The following is a 17,632-nucleotide window of genomic DNA, read 5'->3' as shown; positions in this document are numbered from 1 at the left end:
AAGACACACTACACAGGCTCAAGCCCCAGCCCTACGCTGGAGAAATGGATCCTCAACCCAGAAGGAAACCCTGGATGGCGCTCCCTTGCTGTGCCCAGTCCTGACCACCGGCTTCCAGGACTCTGCTCTGACTTCAGAATCAGGGTGCCCTCCACTGGCACCTCCACTCCTCTTCCCGTTTCCTCTCAAAGGGCCTCAGGGCTACAGTAGGGCATGGGGCAGGGAAGAGGGTGGGGACTATGTCAGATACCCCATGGCTTGATCAGTAGACATGTCCTCCTGATGTGGGTGAGGCAGATGATTTGAAACACAGGCTGTTTCCTTTAAGGATCAACGCCTCTCAACCCATAGACACTCATTGCCTTGGAGCTGAAAGCACAGACTCTAGAACCAGGCTGTGCTAGCTTCTTTGACCCAGCTCTGCCCCTCACTAGCTGTGCAACCTTTCACAAGTTACTTAACCTCTCTATACCTCTGGTTCCTCATCTCTAAAATGAGGATAATAATAGTGCTCAGTCATAGGCCTCTCATCAGGATTAAGAGAGTTGCAAAATGCAAAACACTTAGAATAATGACTGGCACATGGCAAACACATGTGTTCATTAAATATTTTTTTCACTTCAAATGGGCTGACTCTTCCATACAGTTTCTGATAGCCTACTGTGTGCCAGATATGAAAAAGACAGATTTCTGCCTGCAATGCCTGCATAGCTCCCTCACCCTGGAATGCTCTTCTAGGCTGTGCCTGATGCTGTAGGACTGGATGGGTGGGGATGGGGTACAGGGTTGAGGGCCTGCTGAACACCCTAGTGAGGACCCTTGGCTTGCTGTAGACCACAAGTAAGCTCCTTTCCTTCTTTAAGACACCCTCTTTCCTTTTAACAAAAGGAAGCAAGAATTCCCCACCCCTTCCACGTCCCAGTGTGCAGGCCAGCAAGGGCACTAGTCAGCCAGGCATTGAGCTATTCTCTGTCCCCAGCCCTGTTCCTGGGAGGCCTCTGTGATATAATGTGAGCATATAATCTTCTTCAGTCTGTGAAAGCCACCAGACACAGGTGGCAGAAGGCCCTGGCTTGTCATTGCCCCAATGGGCATTAGGAAGCCAGCAAAAAACTGTTGAAAACTGAAAATTTGAACGTGGACTGGATAGTTGATATTATAGAATTACTGTTGTAATTTTAGGTGTAAAAATGAACTTGTGGTTATGTTTCTTAAATAATCCTTATCTTTTAGAGATACAAAAAATATGAATGAAATTCTGTGATGCCTGGTTTTGCTTCAAAGTAATGGGGAAGGAGGGATGTAGATGAAACAAAATTGACTAAGAGTTGATTTAATTGTGGAAGCTGAGGGATTGGAGTCATGCAGGTTCACTAGAACCTCACAAAATGCTGACTGGGATCCTCTGAGCCTGGGAGCTGGTTGGAAATGCCGGATCTTGGCTACATCCCAGACCTACTGAATCACAATCTATGTTTTAATAAATTTCCCAAGGGATTCGGGCGCACTTCAAATGTGAGAATACTGGGCTATTCAGCTCTGAACGTTTGAAACTTTCCGTAATCAAAAGGTTGTGAGGTTTTGTTTTGTTTTTTTTCAAAGTTGTCTTCAACATCTCCGGGGAGATCTTCCTACTGAGTCCCGGGCTGGGGGCAGCTAGGAGGCCCTGGCTTCCCACCCCTCCACGCGGGGCGCCTCGGGTCCCTCACAGCCCCAGGCCCACCCCAGCGCTCTGCCGGGAGGCACCGGCTTCTGCAGGTCCGCACCCCGTCGGGGCCCCACACGCCAGGACTGGCGGAAACACGGGGCTCGGCGGCGCAGGGAGCGCCTGCAGGCCGGGGCGTGGCCGCGCGGCGCACCGGGGCAGCCGGCAGGTGGCCGCGCGGCGGGCCCAGGCCCCGCCCCCGCGCGGGGGAGGTGCGGACCCGGCGGGGCGGACCCGGCGGGCGGGCAGGCAGGGGCCGGGTGTGGGAGCCCGCGGGCAGCGCACGCAGCCACTGCGCTCGGGCCGCCGACACTGGGCCCCCGGGATGAACCTCACCCGGAAAAAAGGCTTCTACAAGCAGGACGTCAATAGGACCGCCTGGGAGCTGCCCAAGACCTACGTGTCCCCGACGCACTTGGGCAGCGGGGCCTACGGCTCCGTGTGGTGAGACCCCCGGGCCTGCGCGCCGGCTGAGGGGCGCGGGGCGGACTGGGGCGGACGCCCGGGCACCTGGACGCAGGTGGAGCCTCCCGACAAGTCGGGACCAGACCAAGGCACCCCTCCCGGACCCCCTTTGGGTGTCCCCTCTCCTGCTGGGTGTTCGGAGTCGCGCGCCCGCCTCCCGGCCTGAGGACCCCAGGACCCAGAGTCCTGCGGGCTTGGAAGACGTAAGCGGGGAGCTGCGACAGACAAGGCGTTAGGCCGGGCAGCCTGCTGTGGCAAACGCTGGCCTGGGGCCCCTCCAGGTGCCATCTCATTTCCTCATCGGCTTTGTGGGGTTTCTGTGCGTTGAGTTAGGACTGGGTCTCGTTCTCCAGGACCTGAACCTTAGGAGGGACCCCAGAGTTCATCCTCGTGAATCCCCACTGTTAAAAGTGGGTGTGTTGAGCCCCAAAGAGGGAGAAGTGACTTGCCAAGTTGCATACAGCGAGACTCCCTCCAGGCTCTGGATCCTGTTGGTATTAACTTGTGTCCCACCCTCTGTTTCTCCCCACCCCCACCTGCACCTGCTTCCCGCTGCTCCCTTATTTCCAGGTGGTGGGCAACAGTTCTTCCCAGCCTGGCCTGCTGGCCAAGAGGGACTGGGGGATGGCCTGGGAGATACCACCCAGGATCTGGAGTGGGGGCCTCGGGGGAGGCAAGCTGCTGCATGATGACTTACCTGTGCCCTACAGCTCAGCCATTGACAAGCGGTCAGGGGAGAAGGTGGCCATCAAGAAGCTGAGCCGGCCCTTCCAGTCCGAGATCTTTGCCAAGCGGGCCTACCGCGAGCTGCTTCTGCTGAAACACATGCAGCATGAGAATGTAGGCTGGGCCTGGGGCTGCTCTGAGAAGGGCAGAAGGGGAGGGGTCAGACCCTTTTGTGTGCAGGAGAGGAAATGGAGAGCTCAGGACAAGGTCAGGAGAATCTCCTCCCACCCTTGTTCCTCACCTCATTATTAAAATGGGGTGCCAGGACCTGCCCTGCCTACTTCCCAGGAAGGGTGTGCAGGTATTTTTGGCAGTGGAGCAGAATGAGTTCTGCGAGGTGCAAACTCCTGTCTCAGTGTTATAAGGAAATGGGCACTGAGGAACTTTGTGATTTGCCTAGATCTAAGAACTGGTGCCCATAATCCTAGTTCCACGTGTTGTTCCACATGTGACCCTGAGAGTAATAACCACAACTATAGATACTTACTGAACACTTATTATGTGCTGGGGTCTAAGAGCTTTGAATAATTTGTTTAATCCTCACAATATCACATAAGTACTGTTACTCCCATGCACAGATGGGGAAAATGGGGCACAGAACGACTCACAGGGTATATGGTTGATCGGTGGCAGAACTGGAATTTGAACCTAGGCAGGCTGGCTCCAGGCTAAGGGACTAAATATTAGCCTGTCCTGTCTGATATATACAGCTAGGAAAACCAGTGACCCAGTGTGCGCTTGATGACCAGGCTTTGCTCTGGGATACCAAGATTGGAAGGCAAACGTTTAAAATGAGTGCACAATGTTGTGCACATTTTAAGTCCTGTTCCTCTTCAGCAGACCTCTCCCTGTGGTCTACAGCCAGGGGTGATCTTGCACCTGGCTCTGAGCCAGCCCCTTGGTGGCCAAGGCTGGATGTGGTGGGAGACCCGAGGTCTGGGGGCAGGGAGCCTGCTGGAAGGCCCCCTTCCTGTTCCCTCCTTGAGTCCCTTCACCACTGGTGGTTCTCTGCTTGAGTTGAAAGCAGGTTTGTGCTGCTTGCCCTGAACAACAGACTTGGGAGCAGTGAGTACAGGAATGTCCAATTCCCCTTCTCCCCAGCCTGACTCCATCACTGTGCACAGCAGGCTCCCTTCCAATTAAGGGGGTTCCTCTTCCACCTCTGCTCCTTACTGCCTCCAGGAAGCCTGGGAAGCTGCCTGCTGCTGGGGATGGTACATTAGGAAAGGGAGGGTGGTCCTGTGCCAGCTGCGTCTCCTGGGAGGGTGGAAGAGCATGACATCGGCCCAGTCCTCACTGGCAACCTTCTCCCCAGGTTATCGGGCTCCTGGATGTCTTCACCTCAGCCTCCTCTCTGCGCAGCTTCTATGACTTGTGAGTCGGGCTGCACTGGGTTCCAGGGCATTTGCATGCCTCCCTTGTCACTTGGGAGCAACTTGGCGAGGGTCTAGCTTCTCTCACCTAGGTTGGGAGGGTTCCTGCCCTGGTTGTTCTTGTGCCTTTGGGCTGTCGAGGTGTGATTCTTTCTGGAGAGATTTTGCAGCCAAAAGTGGAGAAAAAGGCAGGCAGGAATGGTGGAGGAGCTTTGAGGTGTGCTTGCCTGACAGAGTTGCCTGCCCACTTGCTTCACTTGTTACGCAGCTTTAACACCCTCAGGATCATTGTCAGTCCTCAAAGGGTTTGCCCTGATTCACCTCGCCATTCCCTGGGCCCCAGCGGTGGTCTGGACCTTGGGGCTCTTCCTAGCCTGAAGTGAGGATCAGGAAGCCTTGGCTGCCTCTGGCTGATGGAGGTGTTCGAAAATCACCCAGAACCAGAAAATTCAGTTGCTAAAAGTGTGGCTTTGTTAGTGCAGTGCCTGGCCGAAAATTCAGGAACCTTTGGGAAGGTGGATTTTTTTTTTCAGTCCTACATCAAATGCAGCTTGAAGGTCTTTTCGTCAGGACACTTTTGTTTTAAATTTAACACAGTAACTTTGAGTGGAGTCTTTCCTATAATGCCACATGCTGGGTTTAGCAATGGGACGTTAAAGTGGACCAACCCTTCAGGCGGGGTGCGGGCGCAGTTTCTAAATGAAAAAGGCCAGTAGTGTGGTCAGCGCTCTAGGTACAGTGGAGGCTGGGACTGCGTGCTGCCTCGGGGGGCTTCACAGAGGAGAGAGCATTGGAACTCCACCCTGTTGGATGAGCAGCAGTTCGCCTGAGGTAGAAGGAACTGCCTGGGCAAAGGTCATAGTGCAGGGAAGAGATTGCCCTGTTTGGGCTGTGGCTAGTGCAGGCTGGCAGCTGGTTTGCTCAAGGGGAGAGTCTGGACTTGATCCCACAGGTAACCTCAAGTCCATGGAGGCTTGAGTAGTGTTGGAGGTGATGTGGTCAGATTGGATTTGGAGGTTTACTGTGGTGGCAATGAGAAAGGAGCCAGGAGCGACTCTGTGTGGGAATGCCTGGAGGGTGGTGGTCCGGATGCAGACTTTGATCTATATAAAGTAGAGGTGATGGCATGCTGAGCGCAGGCTTGAGACCAATCAGAATGTTGCATCCAGTGGCTTGCAGTGGCTGGGAGAGGTGATGTGGGTCAGGAATACCAGGCCCCTGCTTGGACTACAAAGTCGAGAAAAAACAGATCTCGATGAACTCTATTTTGGACACTTCACTTCTGAAGAGCCTGTGAACATTCAAGTGTTTAATCAGCAGTTGCAAATACATCTGTTGCTCAGGAAGGTCTGGGCTAGGGCTGTGGATTTGGGCCAGAATTATCACCCGTGGGTGATGGCTGAGGCCCATGAACAGGCTTAGTGTGGGATGTGATGTAGTGCTGCTGACTGACATCAATCCATGAGGAAGCAGTTTGGCCGGGGTGGGGGTAGACGGGAGCAGGGTGGGGCATGGAAGTAGACACCAGGTTGTCAGGGGGCTGGATGTTCAGGCAGTGGACCACTTTTTCTAGAAGTTTGATTGGAAGGGAAAGAAGGAGAAGGGGTACTTATATGAAGTAACAAGGTCAAGGGAAGGTGGTTCTAGCACAGTGAGGCTTCGGATTTGTTAGAAGAGAAGAAAGAACCAGAGCCCATGTGGAAGTGGAGGAAAAGGCAGGGAGGGAACTGTGCCTGGAGCAGGGTCCCTGTGTGGGGGCAAGGGTGGTCAGGTAGAGGAAGGCTTCAAAGTCACAGGCTGGTGGAGATGGTCCCCACTGCATCGTTTATTTCTTCCCTTCCTTCCTTTTTTAGTATTCTTTTTAAATCTTCTTTGTTCTGGACTTTGCTGTTACTTCTTTGAGTAACAGTTACATTTTCTTGACCCTGACCTCTTTTGCAACCCCTGAGAGGGTGCAGGGGCTCAGCTGTCTCCTCCTGGAAATTGTTTTATTGTTTCCTTCTTGGAAGCCGAGACATTTTTGCTTGCTTGTAGAGCCATCTCAGCTGGCTGTGAGCCTCTTGGGGAGAAAATATTTGGACAGACGCAGCAGGAAATACTGGCAGCTGTGGCTTTCTGTGGGGCATGGAGGAGGGCAGGGAGAGGACACCTTTGAAGAAGGAACACAGCTCCTTTGGTTTTCCTGAGCATCCTCCAGCTGTGCTTACCCTGAGCTCTGCCAGCTGGGTGGCTGCTGTGGCCAGGCCGGGGGCCAGGAGCCAGGAGGCCCGGCGGAGGTCCAGCTGGCTGTGGTGGGGCTGGTTCTTCTTGCGGGTGGAGGTCATTGCTAAGGTTCCTGTTCTTCCCAGCCCCCTTGCCCCTCCTTGGAGCTCAGACCTGGGGTTGGGTGGGGCTGGGGACTGTTCTAGAAGCCCTTGTGCCTTGCAGCTACCTGGTAATGCCCTTCATGCAGACGGACCTGCAGAAGATCATGGGGATGGAGTTCAGCGAGGACAAGATCCAGTACCTGGTATATCAGATGCTCAAGGGTCTTAAGGTGGGTAAGGGCATGGAAGATGGCAGAGGGAGGCATTGCAGAGTTGAGCCCTGAGCCTTGGGGGAGGCCAGGAGAGCACACTGACAGTGCAGAGGGTGATCTGAGTGAGCAGCCTGCTGTGGAAGCTGGGCGCTGGCCTCAACCCCTCTCTTTCTCTCTCTCTCCTCAACAGTACATCCACTCAGCTGGCGTCATCCACAGGGTGAGTGCTTTCTCTGCTGTGGTCCTCAGATGCCCCTCCCGTCCCCGGACAGGGTAAGATAGAGAGAGGGGACAGTCCTCAGGTGCATGGAATGTGGATTTTTCAGACCCACCCTTGGCCCAGGAATTGCTTTGTTATGGGGAACTTTCTGGGAAATGTTCATGCAAACAAAGCAAGCCCTGAGCTGGGCATTTCTGGCTCTAAGAATCAGGAACATTTTAGAGCTGGATGGGCCCTAGAGGACACCTACACCAACCCTCATTTTACACAAGTAGACCGATGCCCAGAGAGGGCAAGGGGCCTGGCTGTGGCCGTATGCGGGGTGGTGGCCAGGCCAGGCCAAGCTCCCGTCTGTGTCTCTCAGCCCAGTGCTCACTCACTCCTCTCATCTAGGACCTGAAGCCGGGCAACCTTGCTGTGAACGAGGACTGTGAGCTGAAGGTGAGCAGGCCCAAGGAGGGTCAGCCTGGGGTAGGGATGGGCCCCTCTCCTGTGGGAGCCCCAGAATCTGCTCTGGGACGCTCCTCTTCTCAGCAAGCTGCTTCTCCCTATATCCCTGGAGTCGTAGATCTTGGATTTTGGGCTGGCACGGCCTGCAGACGCAGAGATGACAGGCTATGTGGTGACCCGCTGGTACCGGGCCCCCGAGGTGATCCTCAGCTGGATGCACTATAACCAGACTGGTCAGTGGTCAGCTGCCCCAGGGGAGGGGCACAGGGCTGGGGGCTGGGGGTCTTCTCTGGCAGCTTCCCCAAGGCCGTCTGGGTTACTCTGGGTTGACTGACTGCCGGGTCCCGGTCAGCCAGTCAAGGCGACACTTCCCTGCCCTCCTCTGCAGTGGACATCTGGTCTGTAGGCTGTATCATGGCAGAGATGCTGACAGGAAAAACTCTGTTCAAAGGGAAAGATTGTATCCTTTGCAGGAAAAGCCAAACTCCATCCAGGGATTCATTCCTTCAACAGACATGTTTATTACTTAAATCATTCTCTTTTCTTATTGCAAATGTGATATATACTCACTGCAGAACAATTTTAAAGTGCAGGTAAGCAGAATGGCAAAAACTAGTCACGTGTCATTCCACTACCATGAAGGAAATACTGCACTGACCGAGCACCTGTGTGTGCCAGGCTGTGGCCCACCAGAGTCGCACTGATCGCGGAGTGAGAGGGTGAGGTAAAGTGATGAAGAAACGGATGAAGGTGGCCGAGTGGGAGGAGGCTGGGAAGGTAGCACACTCAGGAACATTTGTGGGGAGGGACCTTTAACCCAGCCTGGCAGATGGGAATCCTCCCAGAGACCTGAGTCCTGAGGGATGAACATCCTCTCTGAAAACAGGAAGAGCGAGGCGCCTGGCTGGTCGCCAAGGTGCCTGGGTGGGAATGACGGAGGGAGGCGGGAAGGATAGCTTCAGACCCACCAGCAGAGAGCAAGGCTGAGCCTTAACCCGCTGCCAAGACCTGGACCAGCTGACCCAGATCCTGAAGGTGACTGGGGTGCCGGGTGCAGAGTTTGTGCAAAAGTTGAAGGACAAAGCGGTGAGTGGCAATGGGCCTAGGCCGTGCACTTAGCCATCCAGGGGTTGAGGGGCTCACCTCTTTGGGGGAGGAAGTTGCTTCCCTAAGCCCTGGCAGGTGCTCTTGCTTTCATCCCACTCTGGACTCTGACCTGAGCCTTCAGCCCTGCTCGGGGACTTTTCTGGAGTCCTTGCTCTGTAACCCAAGGCCTGAGCTCTGGGCAGCAGACAGTTGGTGTTACTCAGTGCATTTCTGTCTTCCAGGCCAAATCCTATATCCAGGCCCTGCCACAGAGCCCCAAGAAGGATTTCTCTCAGCTCTTCCCGCAAGCCAGCTCCCAGGGTGAGTCCTGAGGCCTGTCCCTGCAGGGCCTCTGCATTCTGTCCCACCAGGTCTGCTCTCCTGGGCCTGGGGTGTGAGGCTCCTGTTCTGTTACCACAGCCATAGATCTGCTAGAGAAGATGCTGGAGCTGGATGTGGACAAGCGCCTGACAGCCTCGCAGGCCCTCACCCACCCCTTCTTTGAACCCTTCCGGGACCCGGAGGAGGAGACGGAGGCCCAGCAGCCATTTGATGATTCCTTAGAACATGAGAAATTTACAGTGGACGAGTGGAAGCGTAAGAGCTGCATGCCTCAGGCTCCTTCCTCTCTGTTTGCAGCCTCTCTCTCCTCCTTTATTTTCTTTCTTTTTTTTTTCTTTTTTCTTTTGGTACCATTTATCTACAATTACATGAAAGATATTATGTTTACTAGGCTCCCCCCTTCACCAAGTCCCCCCCACATATGCCTTCACAGTCACTGTCCATCAGCTTAGTAAGATGCTGTAAAATCACTACTTGTCTTCTCTGTGTTGCACAGCCCTCCCTGTGCCCCACACACACTATACATGCTAATCATAATGCCCCCTTTCTTTTTCCCCACCCTTATCCCTCCCTTCCCACCCAACATCCCCAGTCCCTTTCCCTTTGGTAACTCTTAGTCCATTCTTGGGTTCTGTGATTCTGCTGCTGTTTTGTTCCTTCAGTTTTCCTTTGTTCTTATACCCCACATATGAGTGAAATCATTTGTTACTTGTCTTTCTCCAGCTGGCTTATTTCACTGAGCATAATACCCTCTAGCTCCATCCATGTTGTTGCAAATGGTAGGATCTGTTTTTTTCTTATAGCTGAGTAATATTCCATTGTGTATATGTACCACATCTTTATCCATTCATCTACTGATGGACACTTAGGTTGCTTCCATATCTTGGCTATTGTAAATAGTGCTGCGATAAACATAGGGGTGCATCTGTCTTTTTCAAACTGGAGTGTTGCATTCTTAGGGTAAATTCCTAGAAGTGGAATTCCTGGGTCAAATGGTATTTCTATTTTGAGCATTTTGAGGAACCTCCATACTGCTTTCCACAATGGTTGAATTAATTTACACTCCCACCAGCAGTGTAGGAGGGTTCCCCTTTCTCCACAACCTCGCCAACATTTGTTGTTGTTTTTCGTTTGGATGGTAGCCATCCTTACTGGTGTGAGGTGATATCTCATTGTGGTTTTAATTTGCATTTCTCTGATGACAAGCGATGTGGAGCATCTTTTCATGTGTCTGTTGGCCATCTGAATTTCTTCTTTGGAGAACTGTCTGTTCAGCTCCTCTGCCCATGTTTTAATTGGATTATTTGCTTTTTTGTTGTTGTTGAGGTGTGTGAGCTCTTTATATATTTTGGATGTCAACCCTTTATCGGATCTGTCATTTATAAATATATTCTCCCATACTGTAGGGTACCTTTTTGTTCTGTTGATGATGTCCTTTGCTGTACAGAAGCTTTTCAGCTTGATATAGTCCCACTTGTTCATTTTTGCTTTTGTTTCCCTTGCCCGGGGAGGTATGTTCATGAAGAAGTCACTCATGTTTATGTCTAAGAGACTTTTGCCTATGCTTTTTTCTAAGAGTTTTATGGTTTCATGACTTACGTTCAAGTCTTTGATCCATTTAGAATTTACTTTTGTGTATGGGGTTAGACAGTGATCCAGTTTCATTCTCTTACACGTAGCTGTCCAGTTTTGCCAGCACCATCTGTTGAAGAGACTGTCCTTTCCCCATTGTATGTCCATGGCTCCTTTATCGAATATTAGTTGACCATATATATTTGGGTTAATGTTTGGAGTCTCTATTCTGTTCCACTGGTCTGTGGCTCTGTTCTTGTGCCAGTACCAAATTGTCTTGATTACTGTGGCTTTGTAGTAGAGCTTGAAGTTGGGGAGCGAGATCCCCCCCACTTTATTCTTCCTTCTCAGGATTGCTTTGGCTATTCAGGATCTTTGGCGGTTCCATATGAATTTTTGAACTATTTGTTCCAGTTCATTGAAGGATGCTGTTGGTAATTTGATAGGGATTGCATCAAATCTGTATATTGCTTTGGCAGGATGGCCATTTTGATGATATTAATTCTTCCTAGCCAGGAGCATGGGATGAGTTTCCATTTGTTAGTGACCTCTTTAATTTCTCTTAAGAGTGTCTCATAGTTTTCAGGGTATAGGTCTTTCACTTCCTTGGTTAAGTTTATTCCGAGGTATTTTATTCTTTTTGATGCTATTGTGAATGGAATTCTTTTCCTGAGTTCTCTTTCTGTTAGTTCATTATTAGTGTATAGGAAAGCCACAGATTTCTGTGTGTTAATTTTGTATCCTGCAACTTTGCTGAATTCCGATATTAGTTCTAGTAGTTTTGGAGTGGAGTCTTTAGAGTTTTTAATATACAACATCATGTCATCTGCAAATAGAGACAGTTTAACTTCTTCTTTACCAATCTAGATTCCTTGTATTTCTTTGTTTTGTCTGATTGCCGTGGCTAGGACCTCCAGTACTATGTTGAATAACAGTGGGGAGATTTGGGCATCCCTGTCTTGTTCCCTATCTCAGAGGAAAAGCTTTCAGCTTCTCGCTGTTCAGTATAATGTTGGCTGTGGGTTTATCATATATGGCCTTTATTATGTTGAGGTACTTGCCCTCTATGCCCATTTTGTTGAGAGTTTTTATCAAGAATTGATGTTGAATTTTGTCGAATGCTTTTTCAGCATCTATGGAGATGATCATGTGGTTTTTGTCTTTCTTTTTGTTGATGTGGTGGATGATGTTGATGGATTTTTGAATGTTGTACCATCCTTGCATCCCTGGGATGAATCCCACTTGGTCATGGTGTATGATCCTCTTGATGTATTTTTGAATTTGGTTTGCTAATATTTTGTTGAGTATTTTTGCATCTACGTTCATCAGGGATATTGGTCTGTAGTTTTCTTTTTTGGTGGGGTCTTTGCCTGGTTTTGGTATTAGGGTGATGTTGGCTTCATAGCATGAGTTTGGGAGTATTCCCTCGTCTTCTATTTTTTGGAAAACTTTAAGGAGAATGGGTATTATGTCTTCTCTGTATGTCTGATAAAATTCTGAGGTAAATCCATCTAGCCCGGGGGTTTTGTTCTTTGGTAGTTTTTTGATTACTGCTTCAATTTCATTGCTGGTAATTGGTCTGTTTTGATTTTCTGTTTCTTCCTGGGTCAGTCTTGGACGGTTGTATTTTTCCAGGAAGTTGTTCATTTCTCCTAGGTTTTCCAGCTTGTTAGCATATAGGTTTTCATAGTATTCTCTAATAATTATTTGTATTTCTGTGGGGTCTGCCATGATTTTTCCTTTCTCGTTTCTGATTCTGTTGATGTGTGCTGATTCTCTTTTTCTCTTAATAAGTCTGGCTAGAGGCTTATCTATTTTGTTTATTTTCTCGAAGAACCAGCTCTTGGTTTCATTGATTTTTTCTATTGTTTTATTCTTCTCAATTTTATTTATTTCTTCTCTGATCTTTATTATGTCCCTCCGTCTGCTGACCTTAGGCCTCATTTGTTCTTCTTTTTCCAGTTTCGATAACTGTGACATTAGACTATTCATTTGGGATTGTTCTTCCTCCTTTAAATATGCCTGGATTGCTATATACTTTCCTCTTAAGACTGCTTTTGCTGCGTCCCACAGTAGTTGGGGCTTTGTGTTGTTGTTGTCCTATGTTTCCATAGATTGCTGGATCTCCCTTTTAATTTGGTTGTTGATCCATTGATTATTTAGGAGCATGTTGTTAAGCCTCCATGTGTTTGTGAGCCTTTTTGCTTTCTTTGTACAATTTATTTCTAGTTTTATACCTTTGTGGTCTGAAAAGTTGGTTGGTAGGATTTCAGTCTTTTGGAATTTACTGAGTCTCTTTTCGTCGCCTAGTATGGTCTATTCTGGAGAATGTTCCATGTGCACTTGAGAAGAATGTGTATCCTGTTGCTTTTGGATGTAGAGTTCTATAGATGTCTATTAGGTCCATCTGTTCTAGTGTGTTGTTCAGTGCCTCTGTGTCCTTAGTTATTTTCTGTCTGGTGGATCTGTCCTTTGGAGTGAGTGGTGTGTTGAAGTCTCCCAAAATGAATGCATTGCATTCTATTTCCTCCTTTAATTCTGTTAGTATTTGTTTCACATATGTTGGTGTTCCTGTATTGGGTGCATATATATTTAGAATGGTTATATCCTCTTGGTGGACTTAGCCCTTTATCATTATGTAATGTCCTTCTTTATCTCTTGTTACTTTCTTTGTCTTGAAGTCTATTTTGTCTGATACTAGTATTGTAACACCTGCTTTTTTCTCCCTGTTGTTTGCATGAAATATCTTTTTCCACCCCTTGACTTTTAGTCTGTGCATGTCTTTGGGTTTGAGGTGAGTCTCTTGTAAGCAGCATATAGATGGGTCTTGCTTTTTTATCCATTCTATTACTCTGTGTCTTTTGATTGGTGCATTCATTCCATTTACATTTAGGGTGATTATTGAAAGATATGTGCTTATTGCCATTGCAGGCTTTAAGTTTGTGTTTACCAAAGGTTCAAGGTTAGCTTCTTTACTATCTTACTGTCAAATTTAACTCGCTTATTGAGCTATTATAAACACAGTCTGATGGTTCTTTATTTCTCTCCCTTCTTATTCCTCCTCCTCCATTCTTCATATGTTGGGTGTTTTTTTCTGTGCTCTTTTTAGGAGTGCTCCCATCTAGAGCAGTCCCTCTAAGATACCCTGTAGAGGTGGTTTGTGGGAGGCAAATTCCCTCAACTTTTGCTTGTCTGGGAATTGTTTAATCCCTCCTTCATATTTAAATGATAATCATGCTGGGTACAGTATTCTTGGTTCAAGGCCCTTCTGTTTCATTGCATTAAATATATCATGCCATTCTCTTCTGGCCTGTAAAGTTTCTGTTGAGAAGTCTGATGATAGCCTGATGGGTTTTCCTTTGTAGGTGACCTTTTTTTTCTCTCTCGCTGCCTTTAATACTCTGTCCTTGTGTTTGATCTTTGCCATTTTAATTATTATGTGTCTTGGTGTTGCCCTCCTTGGGTCCCTTGTCATGGGAGTTCTGTGTGTTTCTGTGGTCTGAGAGGCCATTTCCTCCCCAAGTTGGGGAAGTTTTCAGCAATTATTTCTTCTAAGACACTTTATATCCCTTTTTCTCTCTCTTCTTCTTCTGGTACTCCTTTGATGGGAATATTGTTCCTTTTGGATTGGTCACACAGTTCTCTTAATATTCTTTCATTCCTGGAGATCCTTTTATCTCTCTCTGCATCAGCTTCTCTGCATTCCTGTTTTCTGTTTTCTAGTCCATTAATGGTCTCTTGCATCTCGTCCATTCTGCTTTGAAGTCCTTCCAGAGATTGTTTTATTTCTGTATTCTCCCTCCTTAGTTCTTGCATATTTCTCTGCAAGTCCATCAGCATGGTTATGACTTTTGTTTTGAATTCTTTTTCAGGAAGATTGGTTAAATCTACCTCCCCAGATTCCTTCTCAGGAGAGGATGTCGAAGGTGTCTGGGTTAGCCTGGTCTGGATCAAATTTTTTTGCCTTTTCATGTTGATAGGTGCAGTGGTGTGCTATTGACTTGTCTGTCAGCTGGGAGAGCCAAGACCTTTTCCACTTGCTCCTGGCCTTTCTTTACTGGGACAACGACAACCCCTAGAGGCTTTTGTTGGGCAATTGTGCATAGACTGGGTCTGTTTCTTGCCCAGCTGCTATGGAGGAAGCTCCCTTGCTGTGGGCATGGCCAGCCTCAGGCTGCTTCTCTGCTATGGCGGGACGCCAGAGTAGGAACAGACGGGGGTGCTGTTTATCACCATGAGGGGTCTCAGAACTGCTGCCCAGGGGGTTAGGGTGCCCGGAGTTCCCCAGGATTCCAAGCTGCTGGGCTAAGTGTCCCAGAACACTTCCGTCCATCTGTGGGGACCCTGTCCCTTTAAGACTTTCAAAAAGCACTTGCTTTTCTTTGTCCCAGGGGCGCTGATTGCGGGAACCTGCTCACAGGTCTTACTGTCCTGTTTCCCTAGTATCCAGCACCCCACGCCTGGGTGTGGATGACTAGGACTGGCTATTTATCAGTCCTGGGCTCCCTCTCCCTCCCTGCTCTGACTCCTCTCCTCCCACCAGGAGCTGGGGTGAGGGGCACTCGGGTCCCGCTGGGCTGGGGCTTGTATCTTACCCCCTTCGCCAGGCACTGGGTTCTCGCAGGTGTGGATGTGGTCTGGCTGCTGTCCTATATCTTCTGGTCTCTCTTTTAGGGATAGTTGTACTTGTTGTATTTTCAGAAATATGTATGTTTTTGGGAGGAGCTTCCCACTGTCCTACTCACACCACCATCTTGGCTCCGCCTCTCCCTGGCTTTATTCTCATGGCGTACATCAAGCACTAGGATCATGTCTGCATCCAACAGTCTGCAGGTTCATAATCCACCTCCGTCTCTGCCTCTGTTCAGAGCACTGCGCCTCTCCTCTTTTATTTTCATACCTGGCCTCAGCCAGCCCCACCACCCTCCTGAAGACTCCTGCCTCCTCCCTGGGCAGACATCGTCACCTATGTGCATTTCTTTCTCCCTGAGTTGATTCCCTCCTCCACGCTTTATCTGGGGGAGGAGGGAAGCTCTCTCTTGCTTGCAGCACCCTCCACCCACATTGAGCCATCCTGCCTTTCTCAGAGCACATTTACAAGGAGATTGTGAACTTCAGACCCATTGCCCGGAAGGACTCACGGCGCCGGAGTGGCATGAAGCTGCAGTGACACATCCAGCCTGACACTTGACTGAGCCTGGGGACTGCCACAGGCACCAACTACCAGACACTGCCCATAGAACCGATGTTTATTTGTCACTACTAAAATTTCAACCCTTCTTGGATTATAGCCTTCCAAGCAGAGGACAGAGCACCCTTGTCCTTGTATAGAAAGCAGGCCTATTGGATGCAGAATTCAAAGAAGTTGGTTGGGAGAAATTACTCTGTTCATAACCCACTACATTAAAATCCCATTGGGAGAATCACCTGTGTGTGGGGTCCTTTCCTTCTCGGCTGCAGTGGGGCTGAGCCAGGGCAGGTGTCTATAGCAATGATGGCATATTAGTCTGCTGGGGCTGCTGTAACAAACTACCACAAACTGGATGACTTAAAACAACAGAAATTCATTCTCTCACAGTTCTGAAGGTGAGGAGTCTGAAATCAAGGTGTTGGTGGGGCCATGTTCCCCTTGCTTCTTTTTAGCTTCTGGTGGCTCCTGGAATCGTTGGTGTTCCTTGGCTTGTAACTGTATCTCTCTGATCTCTGCCTGTTTTCACATGGCCTTATCCCCTGTATCTCTGTCCGTCTTCTGTTTTTACAACTCAGTCATTGAATTTAGAGCCCATCCTAATCCAATATGATCTCATTTCAATCCTTATTACATCTGCAAAGACCCTATTTCCAAATAAGGTCACATTCTGAGGTTCTGGGTGGACATGAACTTCAGGGAAACACTATTCAACTCACTACAGCATGGCTGCAAGGGGGGGAGGTCCCCTCCTGGACCCTGTGCTCTTGCAGAATCAAATGTATTTGGCTGGTAAATTAAGGGAGTTGCAGAGAGAGCTGCAGCTGGTGAGATACTGCATGCAAGTTATTTTGGGTGAGTGATAAGCAATCAAGACAGGGAAAAATAGGCTTGTTGACAGGGAGCTGCAGAGGCAGAAATGGGCTTTTTCTAGGCTTTCTGGAAAACTATCCTTCTTCCCCCTTTTGGGAATGGTACATCTTTAATGCAACAATGGCTAGGAGCCTTTTATTTAGGCTTGAAAAGCTTTAGTAGAACAAATTCCCATGCACAAGGAGTCAGGATCCTGGCTCCAGAGTTCCTGCCCTGGGCACAGTGGGTCTCAAACTTCCCTATGCACAAGGAGCCTGGTTAAAATGCAGGCTCCAATGTTTGAATGAGGATCACTCAACTTCCCCAAGCCCAATGATTCTGATGGATATCAAACCATATTCAGCAAAACATTTAGTTGATTTCAGTACCACTTAATTTGTCAAGAGGCCTAAAGTAGAAATCTACAGTGTTTGACACAAGGGCTTCACACTCTCATGTTACAGATGTTAAAACTGAGGCTCACACAGGGCATCTTCAGGGTGGTGAAACTATTTAGTATGATATTATAACAGTAGGTACACAACATTATGCATTTGTCAAACCATTTGAATTGAATTGTACAACACAGTGAACCATCAAGTGAACTATGGACTTTACTTAATAATGTGCCAATGTTGGTTCACCAATTGTAACAATTGTATTTAATAATAGGAGAATGGTGGGGCGAGGGTTGGGGAGGAAGTATATGGAATCTTCTATGCTTTTGGCACAATTTTTCTATAATCCTAAAGCTGACCTAAAAAATCATGTCTTAAAAAAACATTGAGGCCTCTTTCCCCAAGAAAGATTGGGGCAGATACCCAATCTGAGTATACCAGATACACAGCTAGCAAGTGTAGTCAGGATTTGAACCAGAGCAGCCTGGACCACTGTGCAGAAGTCTTAATCCAAACTTGAATTCAAGTGTTGCCTAGCCTTCCCTCCCTTCTAGCCTGTCTCGGGGCTCCTTCACTGATGCCTGTGTCCATGGGTTCTTTTTTCTCTTCCCCTAGAGCAGCCCTGCTGCCAAGGAGGGAGCAGTAGATGAAGGGAGGGTTGGCCATGTGACTTGTCATAGCCTTAACCTTGCTGGTTAAACTATCCCAGGTCCCCTGAGTCTAAATCCCTCAGTTAA

General features: G+C 48.8%; 1 protein-coding gene across 2 annotated transcripts; it reads left to right on the top strand.

Moving 5' to 3' along the window:
* The first annotated feature begins 1,944 nt into the window (after positions 1-1,944).
* Positions 1,945-15,880, top strand: MAPK13 (mitogen-activated protein kinase 13). 2 transcript variants are annotated; one of them, XM_036909406.2, is made up of 12 exons: positions 1,945-2,149; positions 2,881-3,010; positions 4,212-4,270; positions 6,697-6,805; positions 6,978-7,007; positions 7,401-7,448; positions 7,576-7,690; positions 7,846-7,917; positions 8,464-8,543; positions 8,786-8,864; positions 8,964-9,140; positions 15,545-15,880. In XM_036909406.2, exons 1-12 carry the CDS (start codon positions 2,031-2,033, stop codon positions 15,625-15,627), a joined length of 1,101 nt encoding a protein of 366 aa, XP_036765301.1. In that variant the 5' UTR covers positions 1,945-2,030; the 3' UTR covers positions 15,628-15,880. The 2 variants fall into 2 exon arrangements, with proteins under 2 accessions (XP_036765301.1, XP_057349802.1); XM_057493819.1 differs by lacking the exon at positions 15,545-15,880 and adding an exon at positions 14,438-14,688.
* Positions 15,881-17,632: the final 1,752 nt, after the last annotated feature.

This window comes from Manis pentadactyla, chromosome 16 (assembly GCF_030020395.1).
Source record: "Manis pentadactyla isolate mManPen7 chromosome 16, mManPen7.hap1, whole genome shotgun sequence".
NCBI classification, from domain to species: Eukaryota; Metazoa; Chordata; class Mammalia; order Pholidota; family Manidae; genus Manis; species Manis pentadactyla.
The sequence above is the reverse complement of the archived record's forward strand: the minus strand, read 5'-3'. Positions and strand labels throughout refer to the sequence as shown.

Excerpts from the sequence above, each read along its gene's own strand:
- MAPK13 (XM_036909406.2), top strand. The coding sequence starts at position 2,031 with ATGAACCTCACCCGGAAAAAAGGCTTCTACAAGCAGGACGTCAATAGG. Across the intron at positions 7,008-7,400 it reads CAGCTGGCGTCATCCACAGG|GACCTGAAGCCGGGCAACCT; the intron begins GTGAGTGCTTTC and ends CCTCTCATCTAG. Across the intron at positions 8,544-8,785 it reads AAAAGTTGAAGGACAAAGCG|GCCAAATCCTATATCCAGGC; the intron begins GTGAGTGGCAAT and ends TCTGTCTTCCAG.